Here is a 22,995-nt window from a genome sequence, read left to right as displayed (position 1 = left end):
AGTTTCATCACTAGATTGCTCGTAACATTTTGACTGCCATTTACTGAAAGGTACCTGACAAATCAGTGGAATTGTTCATGCCACGAGGCATTTTCTAGTCAAACCAGAAGAACACAGGGAGGACGTGTTTCTCTTTAGTAATGAAATAATTTATTATCTAACAGTTGAACAATACAGAAGTATACATATACACAGCAAGGTCTTCTAAAACATGTAGTTTCTAAAAATGCATGTGCTAACTGTAATAAAAAGCACCATTATATGGTCTTGACACAGGATTCATAATGATGTGGTATTTACATTAGGAACTTAACATCTGGAAACAGAATTCATATTCTCTCATCTGCTTGCTCCCCTGTTTAGTCCGTTTACTATTTGGAAGACTGCCAAAAATAAAACTGATGGTTCAACAGCAGTGTTGCTAAGAGCACCAACTTGAGAAAGGGAGATAGGCAAGTTTGGTTCTTTTATCAATTCGGAAGAAAAAACAAACAAATAGAACTGGTCAAAACCCCACGTCACTTAAGGTTTGGGCACTTTAGAAGATATAGGTACTTGGAATTTTTTTTTTTTGCAGTCATACAACAGCTATTCAGCAAACAGCAACTGGGTAGAGCTGCCTTTCACCTGAACAACATGGTACAAAAAACCTTCTTCCAAATAAATAAAAATGAAGGATCAAGTTTATTACACCCCAGATTTTTTTTAAAAAGCTGGCTAAAGCATAGAGACATTTGAATACTAGATGACTATTTGGGGCTGAAATTTTTTGGTGATTTCTTCCATACCCCAGAGATGTCTACTCGGCTAGCTATTCACACAGCTGTCGCATGTTTCAGTAATGCTTGGGACTGAGGTACCTGTTTCTACTACTAGACAGTATAAACAAACTTGCAGACCAAGCAGCAATTAAAAAAAGCAACAGAATGTACACTTTCAGGGGAGCAGATACATAGCCTGGCAAAAGCAGAATTCTTCCCAATACATTACAGTGTCAAAACCTGAAATTTGTTACAAAAGGGGCAAAAGAACTCAAAGCTCGAACGTATTGCTAGATAGTATTTCAGATGCCTGTTTCATTTAGTTCACACATTTCGAATGAGCAAGGGAGAAAGCCACCATACATTATAACATAAGGCTCTCTCTTAGCTAGGTTGGTAGGCCTAATGCACAGATTTATAGCTCTGGAGTGAGATCAGATATAGGGCTCTCTTTTTGTTTTCAGAGCCGATATAGAGCTGTAGTGGGTTTGGGACTGGGAGAGAGAAGTGCCTTATTAGAGAACAAAGTGCTAGTGTGGCAATTGGCAGACCATGGCCTGTTAACGTCCAGAGCTCTAAAGTGTTTCAGATCATCTTATAAGATGTTGTGAAGTTAGTGGCACCTACAGTGCTTCTCAAAAAAGTGCTCTTTGAATTTTCATCATAAATTGGTATTAGCAACAACCCTGGAAATTCACAAGATGTGACTATCAGCACCATGAAGAGTTGAAAGCTCTGCTTTGTAGAAGAAATTAGATTCTGGGTGCTCAACACTCAGGAAAACAAGCTCAATAGTTACAAACAGTACTTTAGGATGTTTAAGACAGACCATCATTAACACAAGTTACTGCAAAATTTTTTTCCTCTGCTCTGATTACTAAGTGCAAGAGTTTCTGATTTCTCTTCCAATTGAGCGTGTGCTTGGTTTCATCATTTTCACTGAAACTTAGTTACTGATGGCAGTACTTTTTAATCTGCCCTTTTCACAAGAAAAAGTGTGTTTTATATTCACACACATCTGTGCAACTATCAATCGTAAACTTGGAATATACGAGTAGTCCCTCACTCCCTTAACAATCTACAATTTTTTTTTATTTTCTGCAGCTTATTTAGTAATAATGCTGGTGGATCAGTGAATTCGAGGAAAAGGCTGGCAAAACAGAGAAAAATGCTACCATTTCAGCAGCCTTGGAAGTAGACTTAGCTGCCTGAGGCTTGGGCTTGTTGACTAGCAAAGAGGACCAGAGAGATTTGAAGCTGCCAAGGATGGTCCTAGCCAATACAAAAGTGGCCTTGGAGCCCACAGTAGCAAAATTTACTGCACCTGCCTAGAGTTTTGGAAAAGACACCACGTATACCCTTGTGTCAGTTTTGACATTAGTGCATCATTTTCAAAGTTCAACATTTTCTATGCCATCAAAATTGAGAGGACCACATCCAAACAGTGCAAAGGTCAAATAATTACTGTTTTATATAGGGACAAAAACACTCAATATTTCACCAAAGGGGGGGGGGGGGGGAAGAAAAGAATGTAGTTAACTCAAAGGCACAACAATTAAAAAACACATTACGCTGAAGCCTTAAGACTCAGTATTTCTAAATTAAAAAAAAAAACACATACAAAATACACAATTTAATATTTCAAATATACCCCTCCAACACTTTCCAAATATCTAAAGTTACTTTGCTACCTTTTTAAAGGTAGCAATATCTGCAACTCTAGGTTTGGTTTTGTGAGGCAGTTTATGCAACACTTATTTGAAGGGGGGAAAAGCAAGAGGTTTCAAGCAAAAACATATTGAGCAAAGGACCTCAAAGTGCAGATATTCAACATTTTTTCTAGTTTACAGGTTTTGAGCTAGCTCTCTGAAGATTCTCTGCTTGTACTCAGGAAGCAGGCTTACAAATGCAAAAGGCATACAAGTTGTAGTTCAGTGCAAATCTGCTGGACATCTGAAAATTCCAGCTGTTTAAAAAAAAAATTCCTTTTTTTTTTTTAAACATAGCACACACAAAGAGAATATACTTTGGAGATTTTTAGCAATCCACTAGCCCCATTTCCCATCTTTTCTTTTTTTCAAAAGCGTTCAAATTATCCAAAAATAGCTTGAGGATATTTTAAGAAAACAAAATCTAAATTTTATATAGTTTGCTCATTTGCACTTTACAGAGTGTCTTAGTGGCTTTTGGCAGCTTGACTAGTTCAGTCTCGTGAACTGCATTTTTAAAGACTGCAGGCAAGTGTGAAAGCCCACTTTTGTTGACCATCACTAAATAAGCTACATAGCCCTTTTATATAGTGAAATTGCTCTGTTGGATATTAGGGCTTCTCTGGTCACCTTGTACCAGCTGGTTGTATTACCAGAATCAAATATTGAATATTCATTGTGAGGAGTTTGCCAAGTGGGCTGAATATAAAGACCTTAAAATGTTTCAAGGAAAGAGGACTGAAGAAATCTGTCTCTCTCTCTCTATATATATATATTTCTCTCTCTGTTAGCAGACCTCTACATACAAAGTTTCCAGAACATCTATAAAAGCACAAAGGCATAAGAATGTATCTCCATTACATTAATTTTATATAAAATGAATAAATACTATTTATAGATCATGTGTATTATGTACATTTACATGTGCTCTATTTAGCTTAAATGAATATGTTGCAAGGTTGAAAACCATATTTTTTGGGGGAAAATATTAAGGTTTAAGCTGGCAACAAAATCTTTTATGAGCCAGTTTTAGAGTGCCTTATAATTCAACCTGGTGAGGAAGTGCTTTAATGCAAATAGCACTTCACTGAATAATTGTAGTAAGGTAGTAGTAGCAACATCCTGTAAAATGTGCCCAATCACTGACACCCAAGATTACCACAGCTGACTTCATCACTCAGTTATTGCTAAAATTTGTAGTAAAACAGATTTGAGGAGGACCAAGCATTGCTTATAGAAACAAATGAGGCATAATTATTTTTGTGCTAAAGGGATTGAGATAATCTTTGTTCATCTCTCTGAGGTAGAAAAGAATTGTCCCAGAGATGAGAAGCAAGAACAAACTTCTAGGAAAACTTGCCTAGAACAGTAATATGCAGCTGTAATGCAATGAGGTCACAATAAATTGCACTAGAGAAATAGTACCATTTGGGTTTAGGTATTAAAGAAACTGGGATGTGCAAGGCTGAAGACATCCTACCAAGGTATCTGCAAGAGGTGGAGCAGCGTATCTGTGTTCCCAAGGTCTTGCAGCCCAATCCTGCGAGGTGCCGATTGCCTACAATCTTCCAAGAACTACTCAGAACGTCCCAAAATTGGTCCCACTGTCCTGCGCTAGTCAAAACTCCCACTGTCATTTGCTGGCTGCTAATCTGAGACAGAGTTCAATGGGGTTACTCTTGAAAGTAAAGGCCGCAAATATACACCCCTTTGAACTTTAAGTCAATGGGAGCTTTGAATGAGTTAGGTCAAGAGGACTGGGTCAGGTGGTAATACAGCTACACTACTAAAAATGCAATACCCATAATAAATAGGAGTAAATTTCCAAAGCAAGTTTGAGATTCTGCTACACAATTCTCACAAGTATCAGAGACAGGACAGCTAAAATGCTCCACCCTCTACTTTTGAAAGTTTAGTCCACCCATTTCCAGATCTGTACTATGAGGAAGTTGGGTTCCCCTTTCAGATTGTTGATCAAAACAAAGTTATGTTTAGCCACTAGTTCTGGATATTAGATACATTATGTTGCTAAGCAAAGACAAGGTAGGTCTAGAATACTAGACAATAACATCAAGGCAAAAAAATAAGGGGGGGTTAGCTCTCTATTACTGCTAAAATACTCTTGGGTACTTCAAAATTTGGTTGGAATGTACAGTCTCACAGAGATGAGTTTACTGACAGAAAGAGAAGCTAGTGGATGCAATCAGATGCGTGCTCCAGAGAGTAGCTTATAACCCACAACCCTATGCACTGTTTCAGGACTTAGGCAAAGCTGATTTCGCTAATGTTGGTGGTACATTAAATTTACGTGCAAGAGAATTGTGGGACGGTCCAATATACTACCTAATAAGATCCAACAGGGAAACTGCAATGGATGGAACAGCTACTGAGTTGCTTCTTATAGATTGAGACAAGGCTTGTGATTGTTCTGCAGCTTTAATCTTTTAATGCCAGAGCTGGAATAGCCCTCATCACTACAGACGCTCTGCATGCTTCCTCTTTCATCCGAATCACTAGGACTGCTGCTGCTCCAGTCTAGGTCTCCCATTAAATAGTCTGTGCTTTCGACATCCACATCAATTTCTTCTGTAAGCAAAAGAAAGTAGTGTTGGAACAACCTGATAAAGCATTTTAAGGTTTCAGCTACAAGTATAAATATTCTTAGCAAACTGAGGTGACTTACCTCTGTCAGAATCTGAACGCTCTGAAGAAACAGTAGATCCTATACTGTCCATTCTTATTCTTTCTATGCCCAGCTTCTCCAGTTGCCTTTCCAGATGCCGTTGTTCTCGCTGCAATTGATCTATTTGGTGTACTGCTTTTCTATCATAGTCTTCAAGCTTCTGTGGGTTAAAAGGCATTGTTAGTTCTTCTGGACATTATGGACTAAGGCCAACATTTACAAGCTCACACACTTAAGCAAGTGGCCTAATTTTCAGACATGGGTGCTCAGCACCTTTGAAATACAGGTCACTTAGGCACCTAACTATGGCTTTAGGTGTCTGATGACAGGTACTTGCGTTTGAATCTAGGCCAGCATGCTCTACACATTTTAAGAATATGTATTAGAGGTAGTTATGAACCAAAGAAAATTTTAAAAGGAAAACAATTGAAGCACATTGCTCAAGTGAAAATATATCTGCTTTATTACACCCTTAATTGTGCTGTCAGAGTTTCAGACTTGCTAAAGGTTTGAGGTTTGTGTTACCATCTGTACACAGAGCATCATCCTGTGCTGTCATATGCACTGTGAGCATCTCTACTCATCTCAACCAAACAAGACTTTGGTCACCAATAAGGGTGACTGCCAGTTAAAGCTGTTTTCAAAACCAACACCAAAGTTGAAGTTATTCCAAATGCCTCACATACCAAATGCACATTTGCTTATCCAGAGCAGGAACCCTTTGAACTCTCAAGACAACTCATCTCTCCCCTCCCCTTAACCCCATCCTTCTCATCACAGTACATTGGAAGTAAACAGAGTTCATTAGAATTTACAGAAGCAGACTTTTCCTGTTTACTTGGACAGTGGGAAAGAAACGAAGTTTGGGTGTTCTCATGGAGTGGCCACAACAAGGAAAGTTTTTTTTTCTGTTGGGCTTTGGTGCAGGAGCCAGATCTCACAGGGCACTGTTAAGAGGTTAGGATTGAGCTATCGCTGGATTAGAATTATCTAATGGCCACATGGGGATGTGTATAAATAATGCTTCCCTCTCAAAATTGTTTTTATGCAATTATCTGGCAGCATCTCAATCCTATTAATATACATTCCAAGTATTTGATAGCTAGCTATTTGTAATCAGACTGACGCCAACCAAGTCCCTCAGTGCCACCCCCTTTATCTTCCACTTAACAATACTATGTACTCTAAAAATATTTGGTATTGCAAAGGAAAGATATCAAAACCATTCAACTGAAAGTTAAATATTTGCCTTTTTTTTTTTAAACCTACTGAACAGTACAAATATTGAGAAACTCTTTGGGGCACAGATTTTATATTTGTACAATGCCCAACAGTATGAAGGTCCCAACTCAGGCCTCTGGATGCTACAGTAATATATGTGAGACGTAACATTAAAATGATGTCCACCGATAATTGTGATGAGAAAAAATTGGTATACAAGGACAGAGTCTTGATTCATAATAGCCTGAGTCCACAGCTGAGCCTGTCAGCCAGTTTAACCATGTTAGCATCTCTGAAAAATGTTAACCAACTAGCATCTAAGTTACAGCATCACAATTAGCTTAGAAATCAAAGCCTTTTCTTCCTGTCAGGATGCTATTGTAAAGCTAGTATTGTTGTATCTTAACTCTTGGCTATAAGATATTTCTTCCTTTAAACAGCAAGGTCTTCAGGTATGCAATTCATATTGATTCCATGTTTCAAGTGTGTGTCAGTGTTTTCCTCAAGACAAATCACAACATCAGGAGACTGATGTTTCTCAACAAAAGTATTAAAAAACCCAACAACTTTAAATATTTACCATTATAGGGTCAGAATAAAGGCTGATCTTAGCATCTTAGTCAAGATCAAAGGGTTTCTACTGTCCATAGCGCTGAAGCTTTTTGAACCCACAAAAGTGACCCTCTTGGGAACTTTTTCTCCCATCTCTTCACTGGCAGTAGCATAGAACTTCACCCTGCTACTTTAAGCACTGACCAGTCCAGCTACAGCTGGTGGTAAGAAGCAGTCCACCCAGCAGACACTTTTTAGACCCCCCGGAGAGATAGAAATTAAGTTAAAAACTTCTAGACAGATCTGATCTTCACTGATTGCGACTAAAAGCATCAGCAGGAAATTATTTTGGGGAACAATCATTGTCACTTTCATCCCTATGTCATTTCAGTCATGTGTTTAAAGATTACTTCTCTTGTTTGCAGGAGACAGACCTTCAGAAGGACTAAGGAACTGGTCCTGAAGCAGGATTTTATCCACAATTTATTGTCAAGCAATAGTTTTTACAGCACTTTATTCAGTAATACTTGGCATGCTCATTTACATGATTAAACTAGCATGAACTCACCTTTATGTGCAATTTAGCTTTTGTTAGTAAACTCAGTGTAGTATGTCTGTTGGATTCAGGCCCAAGTGGTACCAGCCCTTTCAGCTTCTCCAGACACAACCGCAGATGAGCACGTCTGTAAAATCCAAAGTTCATACATCATGCTAAATATTCATTCTGTGGTCAACAGCAACTAGGTAGGATTAGGCAACATTCAAGAGCACCTCATCTGCAAGCAGCTATGGCAAATATAACAACTGTAAATAATTCAATTGGTGACAACAGCAATTGGTAATTGGGGTTGGAAGAATAAGGATTTCCATTACTTTCTATTTTTGGAAGATGAATAGTGCATCCTGGCATAATTTCAGATGCATTTTCTCCCTTAGAGCTGTACTATGAAGCACTAGCATTCCAGAAACAGAGGTACAATGGCTTGGAAGAAAGTAAGTGTAAATTACACTGAGAATGTTAAGCAGCAGGGGGACAAGCTGGAGAAAAATTTCAACATACAACTCGTTATACCCATGACCATCTCAGTGCATATTAAAATGCAAGAACTACATCAGTCATTAAGGTGGTATAATTAAAAATGAAAACAGGAAGAGCAACATCACATTGCACATCATGTAAAGCCCAATACATGTCAATAATGTTTTTTCCCCCCAATTAGCGCTCAAGCGGTATATAGTTTCCCTACCCTTCTGTAGAGTAATTACTGTGACCACCTACTACAGGTGCTACCATGTGAGGTAGAGCAGGTACACATCACCTTATTCAACACAATCTCTTCCTTGAGTATTTCTAGCCACATCCACTGCTGGTTAGGAAGACCTGGCAAATCGTCCTAGATCTGACACAGCTTACACTGGTAAAAGAGGGCTTTTGCTGCTATAGCTTATCCTAGTTCCCTGAATAACAGTAGTTATTGGCAAAAGTCCTTTTGTCAATATAAGCTGAATCTACACTAGTGTTTTTGCTGGCATAGGTATGTCAATTAGAGGTATGATTCCCCTCCCTCTCTCCCCCCAATTGTAGGTATGCTGGCAAAACTTCTAAGTTTAGACCTGATCAAACATTTCTCATGACAATCTATAATTCTGCTTTTGTGGACCTTTCCCTTTCTGCACCATTTACTACAACAGGTTGTTTATGTCCCCAGGTTTTAGCTCAGTGGTTTGAGCATTGGCCTGTTAAGCCCAGGGTTGTGAGTTCAATCCTTGAGAGGGCCATTTAGGAATTTGGGGATTGGTCCTGCTTTGAGCAGGGGGTTGGACTAGATGACTCCTGAGGTCCCTTCCAACCCTGATATTCTATGTCAGTGAACAGATTAATTCGACAAACATTAATGATGATCCTACAGAATAAGACAGGTTTTAATGTTAAGGGGAATAGTCTTTTATATCAGAAATGACTACTCTCAGCTACAAGACATGTCTTCACAGTATCCACTTGCTGTACCCAGTATGCAGTACTTTGAAATAAGTTTTAAGAAAAGCAACAGTTTGAAAGACAGGTTTGAGATATTTGTTGAGCTAATATTTGATTAAGATAGTTATGCTTTCCCATCTTATTAGAAAAGCCTTTCAATTCTGAAATGTTTAACAGTGCAAAAGAGTCCACCAAACTGACAGAGCCCCACTTTTAGTTACTATATAGAGAGTACTAATACATAAGAACGTTCATGCTGGGTCAGACCAAAAAGTCCATCTAGTCCCGTATCCTGTCTTCCAATAGTGGCCAATGCCAGATGCAACAGAGGGAACAAATAGAACAGTTAATCAAGTAAGATCCCCTGTCACCCATTCCCAGCTTCTGGCAAACAGAGGCTAGGGACATCATCCCTGCCCATACTGACTAATAGCCATTGATGGACTCTATCCTCCATGAATTTATCTAGTTCTTTTTTGAACCCTGTTATAGTCTTGACCCTCAGCATCCTCTGGCAAAGAGTTTCACAGCTTTACTGTGCGTTGTGTGAAGAAATCCTTCCTTGTGTTTGTTTTAAACCTGCTGCCTATTTATTTCATTTGGTGACCTCTAGTTCGTGTGTTTTGAGAAGGAGTAAATTAACACTTCCTTATTTACTTTCTCCACACCCATCATGATTTTATAGACCTCAATCATATCCCCCCTTAGCTGTCTCTTTTCCAAGATGAAAAGTCCCAGTCTTATTAATCTCTCCTCATACGGAAGCTGTTCCATACCCCTAATCATTTTTGTTGCCCTTTTCTGAACTTTTTCCAATATATTTTTTTTGAGTTGGTGCAACCATATCTGCACACAGTATTCAAGATGTGGGAATACCATGGATTTATATAGAGGCAATATGATATCTTCTGTCTTCTTATCTATGCCATTCTTAATGATTCCAAACATTGTTAGCTTTTTTGACTGCTACTGCACATTGAGTGGATGTTTTCAGAGCACTCTCCACAATGACTCCAAGCTCTCTTTCTTGAGTGGTAACAGCTAATTTAGACCTCATCGTTTTATATGTATAGTTGGGATTCTGTGGTCCAAAATGCATTACTTTGCATTTATCAACATTGAATTTCAGCTGCCTTTTTATTGCCCAGTCACTCAGTTTTGTGAGATCCCTTTGTAACTCCTGGCAGTCTGCTTCGGAGTTAACTATCTTGAGTAGTTTTGGATCATCTGCAAATGTTGCCACCTCATTGTTTACCCCTTTTTCCAGCTCATTTATGAATATGTTGACTAGTACTGCTCCGAGTACGGACCCCCCGGGGGCACCACTATTTAAATCTCTTCATTCTGTAAAGTGTTTTACATTGGCTCTCTGGTGGTAGTGTAGATCAGCCTTTTGCTGTGTTGTGCAGGAGGCAGTGTAAAGTATATTCTTAAAACCAAAGGTGTCTTAAAAATAATCTGTGAATAGCCAGGAGAAAGAGACTGAACAAGAAACAGCACTATGAGGCGTGGTCTTCTGAATTACAATCCAAGGTTTGTAAGTCAGCAAAGTGTTAAGAGCACTTCAAATATAGACCTGACCATTAAGTATTAACCTTACATTTAAGGTAAAAAGCACTGACTGATGAGTGTTTTGGTCACAAAGCTTTAGAGAAACTAGACATTTCACACAACATTCATTTTGTTGGAATAGTGTCCTGGCTCCAGTCTTTTCCTCTAATCAGTAGACATCTAAGTTCTAGTCACAGTCCAGCTCTGTCATGCATGCATAGGACCTTGGGCCAGTGACTTAGACCTGGTTTTCAGCAGTGTCAAGCACCCACAGGTCCCACTGTTTTTCATAGGAGTTATGGGTACTCAGCATCTCTGGGGGGAAAAAAAGCCAAGCCCTTTATTGTCTCGCCACACATCCAAGGCAGAGTTAAGCCAAAGCTGAGAGCTTTTGAAAAATCCCACCCATAGGGTATGTTTACACTGCAATAAGCCACCTGCAGCGAGCCCTAGTCAGCTGACTAGGTCTCAAAGGGCCAGGCTGCAGGGCTGTAGAATTGCAGTGAGGACACTGGGACTTGGGCTCCAGCCTCATCTCTGGGACACTCCCCTTTTGTGGGGTCCCAGAGCCAAGTCTCCAGCCCACAGAGGCTTAATGATGCCTTATGCATTTGGTCAGAAGGAGATTTGAAACTAGTGTTGTCAAGGGTGACATCAACTGCAATTGAAGGCTTATCTGACACTTCTTCCTGGGTGCACCAACTATTTTCAAACAACTTCACCCCATCATCTTAATTCCATTGACAACTGTAGCTCTTCTAATGTAGCATGTCAATATTACACAGCTGTAAACTCTAAATGCACCTTTACAAATGTTTCCTATGCCTACCTTTGTTTATTTCCCATTAGCCAGTTTCAGATCAATTGCTCTGGTGTACGCATCTCCATTCATAAACAATCCATTTAGTTAAGCTGCATCCTCATCAAAGCTATGCTACAGTATTCAACTTCCACTATAGGAGTTCTCTAGCACTTTGACAGTGGCTGGAAGTCTATATATATATATATATATATATATATATATATATATGGTACACTGTTTAGTCTGATCCTCGCACATAGGCAAATGCCCAGTTGCTTTCATACAGCAGGCATGTGGATGACAATATGCAGAGCTAGCTGTTTAGATACTCAAGGAAATGGCTTCATTAGGATATTGGGAGTGAGGATAGTTTCAAGACAGGTGAGTTTCAATACTATTCAAATGCTTTTGTTGATCTTGACATTTAGGTCACATTATTTGGCAGTGGTTGCAACATAACCTGTCTTTGAAATGTCTAATTGTCATAAGAAGTTCAAATTGAGATGTTGCAATTATCTGCATATCTTGCTCTAAGCACACTACAGGTTAAACAATCATTTGCACCGTAGTTCTGAAAGCATTTTATGTAAGCAAACAGAGTGGATAATCTTTACTCCTAGGGTAAATCCAATGAGGGGGCCCAGTGATGAATCCCTGCTTAACACTGTTTGCAACCCCAAAATAAGATCTCCTACCTTCAGAACAGACTTATCCAACCTGCCTTAATGGAGTTACACAAGAACTGGCAGCAGTACCGACAGAGGTATTACAACTATGGTCCACAATACTTAAGTGAGAGACTGTAGTGGGCATCAGGTTAATTTCAAAATCACTTGTTAGATGTCAAACCCTTAACATTAGGGAGTTTGCACACACTGTACAACAGCAAGTGAGATTCCTAGAAATCTAGCATGTCACTCTGCATGACCCTTGATTTTCCAGCTCCAGCTTCTATAAGGTGCCACAGGATTCTTTGCTGCTTCTACAGAACCAGACTAACAAAGCTACCCCTCTGATACTTTACATAAGCAGATTTATGCTTAAAACTTCTTTTAAAAGCATATTCCAGCCTAATTTTTACTGAGTGACAATACAACTGCAGTTTTTAGATTAGACAAAATTCTCCTATTGGCAAAGCCTAATTCCTCAATTAATAAAGTTTGCTGTCAGAGACAATTGACTTTTCAAGTCCACTGTAATGGAGGTAATCAGATTCCTTACATTAAGGATAATGCTTAACAACGAGCCTAATTTTCATCTTAGTTGTGATGTGGTATGTATCTAACCAGAATTTGGCCCCAACTATCAAGTTAAACTGGTTCCCGCACTATTCAAGTTCCAAACAGATAACCAATGTTGACTACAAAACTAGTACTTTTGAACATCTGCAAAGTCCTAACAGCTTGAGATTAACCCCTTGTGTACAGAAATGTTGAGGAGCCACTTTAAAGTCTCCATAAGGCATCTAAGTGGTTAACTTTTGGCAGTTAAAAAGTCTTAGATATCAAAATATTTTGTTTCATTCCTACATGTACAACAATGGCAGAATAACAATTTTATTTAAAAAGAGAATATACTGCACAGAAATACACTGGTTGTTTTCCTAATCACCTTTTTGATAGCTTAAAATAAATGACACTTGCTGTACTTCATTGTTTGGACAATATAAACAGGATTTCAATACTCTGCTACTGCAGAGTAAGTAGGAGAGAGGCAATGCATTCAGTAGTTTTTAAAAGCATTTTTTCTTTAGTTTCTCAGGTTATCAAGTGATAATTTTGTGACTCTGGAAAGTAACCACCCAAAAGCTTACACTGAACTCTGACAGAGCTAGCTAATGAGACATCTGCAGTTTACATCTTGTAATAGATCATAAAAAAAGCCATATAACTACTATTGTAGCCTGGGGTTTCCCACTAATGGGAGTGTCATCTTGTCATTTTCTTTTCCCAAACTACCAAGTTACTTATAGAAGCACCACCAACACAAGGATACCTCACTTTACAACTGTAAGTGTTCATACACAATAGCCCTTCTCCCAGCCCCCCTCCTCCCTGCAAGAAGTATGCAGACTGAGCTAAAAGAGCTGAAAACAAAGTTTAAGCCCTCTTATGAAGTTCTCCAATTTTCAAGTGTTATAGTCTTAAAAACCATGTTCCTGTGTCTTGACTGCAAAGTACATTTACCAAGATACGGGGTAAAAGGGCAGACTTAATGATGCCACAACCTCGTCAAAACAGCCAACAAAAAACAGGTTAAATTCTGTGTAGTGCTAAGGACACAAACAGTGCAGTAGTTGATCAGATAAGTGGTCTATCTAGACCTATGTACCCTGACAGAAGGTGACCAGAACCAGAAGCTTCAAGAAAAGGTCCGAGAAACATTGCTGAAGGCAGTTATGGAATAACTGCACATGGGTGTTAAGGAAATGTTCCCGATTAGCACTTAGACTCTGAAGGATGAAAAACATATTCCAGGTAAGAGGCCCAGAAGATCTGGGATTGATGAAAACATAATTCCTAGAATCAGTAGTCTCTAGTTGCTGTAATGCACACAAAGAACTGTCCATTCTCCCCCACATTCCAGTTTATGCTTGCTTACTGCAGATAGATGTTGTGGTCAGAAAGCAGGATCTATTTCCACACCAGTTTTCAGTTTAAAGTGACATTTTAGCTTACCCCTGCCTATATGATACTCAAGGGTACCATTCCCGCCAAAAAACCAAACCAACAACTTCAATAAAACTGAACTCTTAGATTTAGAGACTGCTCAGAGAATCAGTCCTGCCTGCGGATGTATCTTGCATGTCCCCCTGATATTACTGCTTCATTGAAAGGAGGATCTGGACAATCCCAGTGGGGCATGCAGGGGAACGGAATAGAAGTTAGTGCAAATACTTAATGAATCCCACAATCTCACCTGTTCTTTTCCATTTCGTTGTGTGTTGACCTGAAAGATAAACAAGGAATTAGTTATTTAGTGGTTGTCAGCTGCAGAAGTACATGCACTGTGATTAAGAATATCAATGCAACAGTTTTTGTAACCATTCACTGCAAGAGCTGCAAGCCACTAACACACTTCAGAGAAAGCTGCTAGCTACCCATGGGGACAGCAAAAAGGTTGGAAGCAATCAGGACAAAAGTTAAAAAGTGTGGAGCACCACAGTATGGGTTTTCTGCCAGCAAACTGGCAATATAAGCCCAGAAAGAGCTGCAAAGCCAAGTGCATGATGGTGGTGCAAACAAAAAATGTGGTTATCTTAGCATAGGAAGAGAAAGGCAAATTGCCCCATCTTAACACTATTTGACATCTAATCAATTAAGTGTAGTTTCAGACATGCCCCTGAGTGCATTGCCAACTGGTGATTTGGGGAGGATTTTTAAGTATTTCTCTCCCTATTGCTGTGCAAGAGATTCACATCATGTGAGAAGCCAACTTTATATGTAAACTCCTATAAAATGCAAAGTAAGAAAAAACCCTGAAGAAATGGAGAAAAGTTGCCTGAATTTTGTTACTCTTAGGTGGTGTTTGTAACTCTTGCCTGAAAACACTGTTGTATGATTTGTGTCTTTAAGAGTGATATTGCAGAATAAAAAGTGGTTTTAAATAGCACCTTTAACATCAGATATCCCAAAATAATGAGGTAAGTTCCATAACACAACAATAATTAAACACTAACAGACAAGTGCTTAGACAGTCTGGACACCACAACCTAATGTCGAGTAGCCTTAACTTTTATTCAGATGCATCTGAAGAAGTGGGATGTTCTACCCACAAAAGCTTTTGCCCAAATAAAGCTGCAATTCTTTAAGGTGTCACTGGACTCCTCATTAACTTTTATTGAATTCTTAACTTCTGCTTCCAGCTTTTCATAAAGGATGGCACCTTGAACAGTGCAGCAATGAGCAATGATTTGATCCCATGGCCTATGGATACCAATGAGTGATACCAACTGAACCATGTGACTTGTACACTGTATTCAATCACTAAGTCACCAGCTTTGCAGAGAAATAATATCCTGAAGATCAGGTATGTGAACACAGGATATCTGTAGAAAACTTTTCCAGAAGCTAATGACAGACTATAATGCTTTTCATTTTTAAATGGAAGAATGACATATTAAATTTAAGGTTGTAGTCTAGATTGGTATTATATTGGTTAGCAAATAATTCAGAAGTTTTTCCTTCTCCCCCGGCAAGATTTTAGGGAAACAATAAGAAAAAACAAAAAAGAACTATTGCAGGGAAATAAGAGGACCCAGAATAACTAAAGAGATTTAAAGTTTTCAAGTTACTGTTGACAATGTTGAAATGAGGCCTCCTAATACATGCACACATGCTCATAACAGAAATCAGCCACAACTACTCTTTAAAGCTTTAAATGATGCCTGTTATCACTCAGGGATAGCATTACTGTGTGATAGAAAACCTGAGGGAAAAACCACAACCATGATAAAGGAATGTATATATCTGAAGCCTTCCATCCTGTGCCCGAGCCAGTTTTCCAACTGTGTTTTCTAGAGCAGTGGTCTCCAAAGTGGGGTGCATGCAAGATGATCCATTGGGGGGTACAGCAGGAGGAGCACTGCTGGGGGGAGGGGAGGAAAAGGGCGGCTGGAGGGAGGGAACCAGCGAGTGGGGAAGCTGCCCCCCTGCAGGGAGGGCCACCCGGAACGCAGGGGCTTTAGGGGCTGTAGGGCCCTGGGCTAAGGGGGCCCTGGCCTGCAGCTCTAAAACCCCTTTTGGAATGTGGCCCTGAGTCCTCCGGCCCCTGGAGGAGCAGGGGCAGCCGCACAGCCAGAGGCCAGAAAGAAGCGGCGCTTTCCCCTTCAAAGCCGGCTGGAGAAAAGCGGCTGTTTCTCTCCAGCCGCTGGCTGTGTGGCTGCCCCTGCTCCTCCTGAGTCCTCCGGCCCAGGCTCATTCCAAAAGGGGCTTTAGAGTTGCAGCCCCTGTGTTCCGTGAATCGGGGCCATGGGGGCAGTGCCACACTGCGCAGAGCCACCTGCACACTCCCTGCACCAAACAGGAGCTGCCCCAGGTAAGTTGTCTGCACCTCCTGCCTGCCCCAGCCCTGAGCCCCCTCCTGCACGCTAACTCCCTCCCAGACCCCACCCTGAGCCCCCCCACACCCTAACCCTAAACCAGACCTTCGAATTGCTGTATCACAAAGTGTTAAGCCAAGATTTTCAGAAATAATGAATATTCAATCACATTGCGCTCACTAAAAAATATTTTTTTTTTGTGAGAGCAAAAAGGTTTTTTGTACTGTTACATAAATTAAGCAGATTTTATTGTTAAATAACCAATGCTAGGAACTTATACTTTGAGGTCACTGCAAATTATATTTTTGGTATTTTTACTCGATTGCAATCCCTCATAGAAACTTCATTCATAATATTTCAAAATAGCTTGATCTCTGTTTGGTAAGTTATTCCCCCCTCCCCTCTCCTTTTTAATGACATTAATTTTAACATGGCTCCATTTGTTTACTTTCAGATTGCATTATTTAAAGTGATCTGTTCTGAAATGCAAACATTTAGCTTCAAAACAAATTTAAAAAAAAATCACAAGATATTTTGATTTCCATTAAGAATGAAAGGTCCATATTTCTTAGTAGATCATTTAAATGGATGCACACTAGTCTGACATGTAATGGAGACACAAGTTCCCCTGCTAGGGCACTGGTAAATGGCTGAAGAAGAGGACAGACATATTTTTGGTTCTACCAGTCCCCCCTCTTCCCCCCCCCCCGACTCTTCTGGATAAAACCAGAGAAACAAAGAAGTTTGAGCCCTTCCTCACCTCCCAATTATGACTGCCTGAGTCCAAGACATTACAATGAACTTGTAGTTTACTAGTGGGCTGTTGTGTCATAAATAGGACACATCAATTCAATACTGGTTCCAAAAGTTACAGATGTCTATTACAAAACTAGTTTGTTAATGGAATACATCCTCTCTGGACTCAACTGTGTCCAGGAACACTTTACGAATGGTAAGTTTTGTATTCAAAAATATAGTTCTATTAGCTAGTGAATTCTATTTTTACAACATAAACCCTAACGTGAATAGTTTGCACATTACCATGTAGACAAGATTCTCAGCTCTTAGTGATAAACATTAGGTTCCTGTACTTGGAATGTATTCAGATAATTTGTATCTGAAGTGGAAAGGCTGAGCATAATAACTTCAAGAGATGTCAGTGTTTTGTTTGTCAGTTTCAAAGCAACATTGATAGCAATCAATTTCTGTGTTCAGAACTCCAAATGAACAGAGACCATTTCCGGGAAGTTAATACAGAGAAGGGCACAGTAACCATACCTGCACTAGCTAAATGGTACCCAAAAGGGAAAGAAAGAGACAGTCTCTAATTGGCCACAGGAGTCACTGCCACATTTTTGTGACTAGCAGTGTTGCAGAATTTCCATTCCAAAGATGCAGGCTTAACCATGCTTATGGCACAGTGACAGGTCTGCAGACCTAGCATAAAATGCCAACCTTAAACTCAATATAAAAAGATACCCTTGCCTCTCTTCACCTCTCCCTGACAAACAGACAGACCATTTTATTGTCCAATATCAGCTAACGATCATACTGGTCACACAGACCTATTTATTACTATACTATTGTTAATATCGATCACATTCTAGAATTTAAATGCAGAATTTGAGCATGCAACTAGGATTACTTCTGAACTTTGATCTTTTAATGAACACCTGTTCCATTACAGATACAGGAAAATGGAGGCACCATTTTCCATATAAACTCAGTATTAACTCATTCCATTGTTATGTAGGCCAGAAATAAGTTATTCTTGCTAAGCTAAGACACCGCCACAATCAGCGTTAAAGGGAAACTGTCAGCGTGCAATCTAACCATCTTTAAAAAAAAGAGAATTAGAAGTAGCTTCAGGTATTATACATGCCCTGGGGGCCACTTGCCAAACTGTGTTTTACAATCAGATGTTCCTATTTAACATACGCCTTTTTCCCCACTGCAGTGAAAGTTTCACACAAACAGGAGATAGAAGACCTAATCTGCCCTCCACTGAAGTCAGGGAGAGTCAGGTAGACCTTAAAAGAGTACACAGACTGAAATTGACTATAGACAGAGCTGTCCAACAGAGTCATTGCCCATCTCTATGCCCCTGCCCAATAACATTTCAGCTATTGTAATATTAGGTATTACTTTAACAAAAGATAGATTTTGTCTTAATTAAAAAGTTTAAAGGGACACTGCCAACTAAAGAATCAAACGGTTTAAAACAAGGAGTCATTTCACATTTCCTAATGAAACAGGAAATATTTAGTCCCTAGACAGAACAGCTTAAAACAGGCCAGGTTCACCCACACGATATTTAGAGATGAATTTGCTCACACTGCTGTCTCTCTATTGTACTATTTCTCCATTCATTATGATTTGATCTTTAGGACACTTAATGTGTACATAAGAAAGAGCTCACTCTCCAATGCAACACTGCACACCTTTCAATACACTATTCCTGCAGGTCAGTTACAAAGTTGAGCTTTACAATCTTAACTATTAAAATGAATTGTGATTACAGAATACTGTGAAACAGGCTGAAAAAAATGCTGATTAAATTTTCACTAGATACATTAAGAAGTAGATCAGCTCTTGTACTGTCAACCTCCATTTCTAAAGGATTTCTAGGGTACTCAGCTGCAAAAATATCTCCTTCTCACAAAAAAAATGACATACAAAATCTTGGCCCAGAAGGTTTAAAAACAAGGAGGGGGGGAAGCATTTTTAACATCCTTCAGACATCTTTCTGTACTTCAATAAATCAAACCCCTAAAATTTCTTGAAATGTGAGAGGCCTTCCATCTGCATTGTGGAATATGTCCTTCTTAGTATAGAGATACAAAGGAGTCATCAGGACTATTAGACTTTTCTCTATCACTGGTCAATATACCTTCCGTATTAGACATGTATTGAAATGACAGTCTACAGCCCAAGAAAGATTCTAAACACTGAGGTTGGGACACAAACCCAAGTCCAAAGTTCACACTGAAATTCCATCCTCCTTTTGCTATGCTGTACCTAAATATTGCAGCACATATGGTGCACATCACGTACTGAGCTTAGGCCACTAACCATAGTAAAAACAGGGTGAGTTAAGGACAGAGCTTTAACTGTGAACTTCCTGACTTTTATGAGTCTCCATCACAGCACAAGCATTACCTAAAAGGTAGCAGTTTGCATTTATACATACTACTACTAAATGGAGGGAGTTGCAAGTACCTAAAACAAGACCGGAACTTCAGTTTTAACCTGCAAGTCCTTAGGACCTACAAATCTTCACTAAAAAAAGGCTTGCAGAAGTTGCTTATCCAATTTAAAATTCAACAGCTTGGACTGAAATGAATTTGGATGGATTAAATCCCAGCAAAACATCTCCAGTACTGGGTGATTTAGCATTTTTAGCTGCCCCAAGAGCAAGATGTATATTAAATCAAAGATTAATAATCTGTAGCAAATCTCTAGATGGATTTCAAGATGAATAATAAATAAATCAGGCTGTCAAATAAAAAGTGGCACTAGAAGCAAGATTTAAACAAAGTGTCAAACTAGAACCATGTCACTTTCTGCACTCAGTCATATAATTTAGCTTTAGTTAAGAATTCCTGCACAAACACTTAAAGTGAAAAATTCAAATTTTCTAAAATTTTGTATAACATTGCACATTTATCTTTAATTCAAGATAAGACTCCTTCAATTTTCACATTAGCTTTAGAAAAAACACTTCTATCATGTCACATGGCAAAATTCCACACGTTTTCTGAGAAAAAAAATCAAATACAGCAAAAAATGAGAGTTTCTGTTCTTTAGAGGTTTTCCTAGAAAGTAATTAGTGTCAAAACGTTTGACTATGTTCATGTATTACTGCAGTTAAACATGCAGATGAAGAACAATAGTCTAAATGTATACACACCTATCTCAGTAAGAAATATTATAAATTTTACCTTTGAGTGTCCATGCTCTAGTTGAAAAGTTTTATTTCACTGACATAAAAAGATATCTGAATGGGTGTGTTAAAAAATACTTCTGTTTTCTTGAAGTGCCAAAACCAAAGTTTGGGCCAAATTTGATGAAGGCATTATATATAAACCACATCATGCCTCATTTTATTTTTCAAATGGTTTGCACTGAAACTAAATAGGACATACCCCATCAGTATTTGCAATCCAAACATTAAACCATTGTGTTAATGCAGAAAAGCCTAAATATACAGTTGACTGAAAGCAAAAGTGAAACTGACTAGTACCTTCATTTCCCATGTTAAAGATAGAAGTAAAAAGCCTAAATAAGTTACTAAATGGAATGTTTAAAAAATCAGAGTTGTTAACACAAAGACTTTGTCAAGTGAGAAAAAAAATGACTGATAAAAACAACTTTAATTAAAAATACCACTGTATGATGGTGAGGTATAAGTCAAAAGACACATAGCCAACATTGTCACGCAGCTATAATCATACTAGAAATGGCAGAATTTTGCACTACAGGCTTCTGCATAAGTCAGATCACACACACACACAGATGCAAATATCATATATTTGCCAATACCTGCTACTACTGCTATTTTTCTTGGACTTGCTTCTCCGTTTTAAGGCATCTCTGTCCTTGTTACTGTAGGGTAACATAGAGGCATAGCCATGTTCGGCTTCTAAAAAAAAAACAGGATTTCAATCGATCACTAAGTTAGCCCAAAACATACCGACATCCAGGAGTATTTGGGGGTGGGAGGAGAACATATTTGAAAGGCCAAAGGTGGAAATCAATAAAATTAATTCGTTATCTGCTGATGAACAACACACACAGCCTTATATAAAGGCCTCTAGAGCCAGGCAATCCATTGTTTCCAGCATGGGGATGACAAGCCCACGCCATACATGGGGGAAAACCACACAGAGGGCAAGCAATATGGATTTTGAAGTGGGGATCTGGAAGATGGGTCCCTTTCTCCCCATTCCATCCATGGGAATCTCCAGAACACTTGTTTCTTGGAGGGGACACCCCTCCACGGAAGGATCTACACAAAAAGACAGGGCGTTTGTGCGTGGTGGGATTATGCCCCAGGAGTTGCAATGTGCGCCTGGGAGTAAGGATCTTTCCACACCCCAAGATGAACGATTGGGGGAGCAGAGCGGATGGGGGAGGGGGACTGGGGTGGGCTCTGAGGGGCAGGGGGAACAGCTGCCGGGGTAAAGAAGGGGGAGCCGGTGCTGGCTGTTCTCGGGGTGGGCGCGGGAGCCAGCGCCGATGGTCACCGCTCGGGAGAGGGGGCTGCGCGCTCGGGATGGGATCCCGGCTCTTTTCGGTTCCGCTTTTTGCCGACGACGGGTGGGGGAAGCAGCGGCGCAGGCCGCTGGCTCCCCGGCGTGGGGGGGGGGGGGGCGGTCTTCGGTCAGCACCCCCCGCCGGGGATAGCTCGGCCGCAGGGGAGGCCCTTCTCCTGGGGGCTGGTCCCTGGACCCTCTCTCCCGGGGCGCGGCACGGGGGCAAGAGAGCGGGCCCGGGGGGAGCGAAACCAGGTCCCGGTTTCTCCTATGGGGGCAGCCCGGCGGGGGTGCCCCGTATCTCCTACGGGGGGGTTAGGCCCCGGGGGGGGGGGGTGCCCCGTATCTCCTACGGGGGGGTTAGGCCCCCGGGGGGGGGTGCCCCGTATCTCCTACGGGGGGGGGTTAGGCCCCGGGGGGCAGCACCCCGCTCTCTCCCGGGGGGGGGGGTAGGATCTATGAGGGGGTCGGTACCCCGCTCTTTCCCGCAGCGGGAGCCCCCCCCCCGCAGCTATCCCGAAGGAAGAGGCGGGATCCCGAGGCCTGGCCCCAGAGGAGGGGGCGGGCGGGCTGGCTGCCGTCTCCGGGGGCCGGTACCTCGCTCTCTCCGCTCCAGGTACTCGGCCGCCTCCAGCAGCATCTGGATGTTCACACAGACCCGGGTCGCTGCCGCCGCCATCTTACACCACCGCCGGGGCCCTGCGCTCGCCCTGCCGCGGAGCCTCACGGAGCAGCAGCTGCAACAGCCGGTCTCCACAGCCCGAATGTTTATCCCCCTCCCTCCTGCTCCGCTCTGACAGACCCCGGGCAACCAACCCCCCCGCAACCCAACCCACTGCCCCCTGCCAGCGCGGCGCTCACTGGATACCCGGTGACAAGTCCCAGCCTCTCATTGGTCGACTCATATAAAGACCCGCCTCTTTCTATTATCCTCGCCTACGATTGGTCTTTTTGTCCATATGCCCGCCTCCTGATTATAGGCCCACCTCTTTTCTTTGATTGGCCCAGTAGCCCTAGGTGCCGGCCCCATCCCTTAGCTACCTTCTAATCGGCCAATTCTTAGGAAGCACCGCCCTTTGCGCGGTCCAAATGGACAACTGCTCTAACGGCCCCGCCCCCTCTCCCCCCTTCGGAAGTTACGATTGGCTAGAACTTTCATAGTTCCGCCCCACCTATTCTTCTCCAATAGGCTTAACCAACAATGCCCCACCCCTTCCTCCGTTTCTTACCTCTGATTGGTCACGCCTTCTCAAAGGCCCTCCCTCTATTGTGTAAGGCTCCCCCTTCGCAGCTTCAACCGTCCGTCCAGCCGCCCACTGGCTGCTTCCAAAGGAACAAACCAATCAGCGAGCAGCAAGGCCAAAGAGGCGGGGACAAGGCCCCTGAGGCCAGGTGTCAGGCTTTGGAGCCCAACAATGCAGGGAGGGTGCAAGGACCAGGAA

The 22,995-nt window shown here is 41.1% G+C and overlaps 1 protein-coding gene across 3 annotated transcripts; it reads right to left on the bottom strand.

Annotated features, from left to right (window-relative positions):
- Positions 1-127: 127 nt before the first annotated feature.
- MXD1 (MAX dimerization protein 1) lies at positions 128-22,863 on the bottom strand. Of its 3 annotated transcripts, none has more exons than XM_039523470.1 (6): positions 22,783-22,863; positions 20,841-20,940; positions 14,177-14,206; positions 7,495-7,609; positions 5,154-5,313; positions 128-5,056 (listed from the first exon to the last, which is right to left on the bottom strand). In XM_039523470.1, exons 2-6 carry the CDS (start codon positions 20,915-20,917, stop codon positions 4,869-4,871), a joined length of 570 nt encoding a protein of 189 aa, XP_039379404.1. In that variant the 5' UTR covers positions 20,918-20,940; positions 22,783-22,863; the 3' UTR covers positions 128-4,868. The 3 variants fall into 3 exon arrangements, with proteins under 3 accessions (XP_039379404.1, XP_039379405.1, XP_039379402.1); XM_039523471.1 differs by lacking the exon at positions 22,783-22,863 and adding an exon at positions 22,540-22,590; XM_039523468.1 differs by lacking the exon at positions 22,783-22,863 and adding an exon at positions 22,151-22,351.
- Between the last annotated feature and the right edge of the window lie 132 nt (positions 22,864-22,995).

Source organism: Mauremys reevesii, linkage group 2 (genome assembly GCF_016161935.1).
Source record: "Mauremys reevesii isolate NIE-2019 linkage group 2, ASM1616193v1, whole genome shotgun sequence".
Classification (NCBI taxonomy): domain Eukaryota; kingdom Metazoa; phylum Chordata; order Testudines; family Geoemydidae; genus Mauremys; species Mauremys reevesii.
The sequence above is the reverse complement of the archived record's forward strand: the minus strand, read 5'-3'. Positions and strand labels throughout refer to the sequence as shown.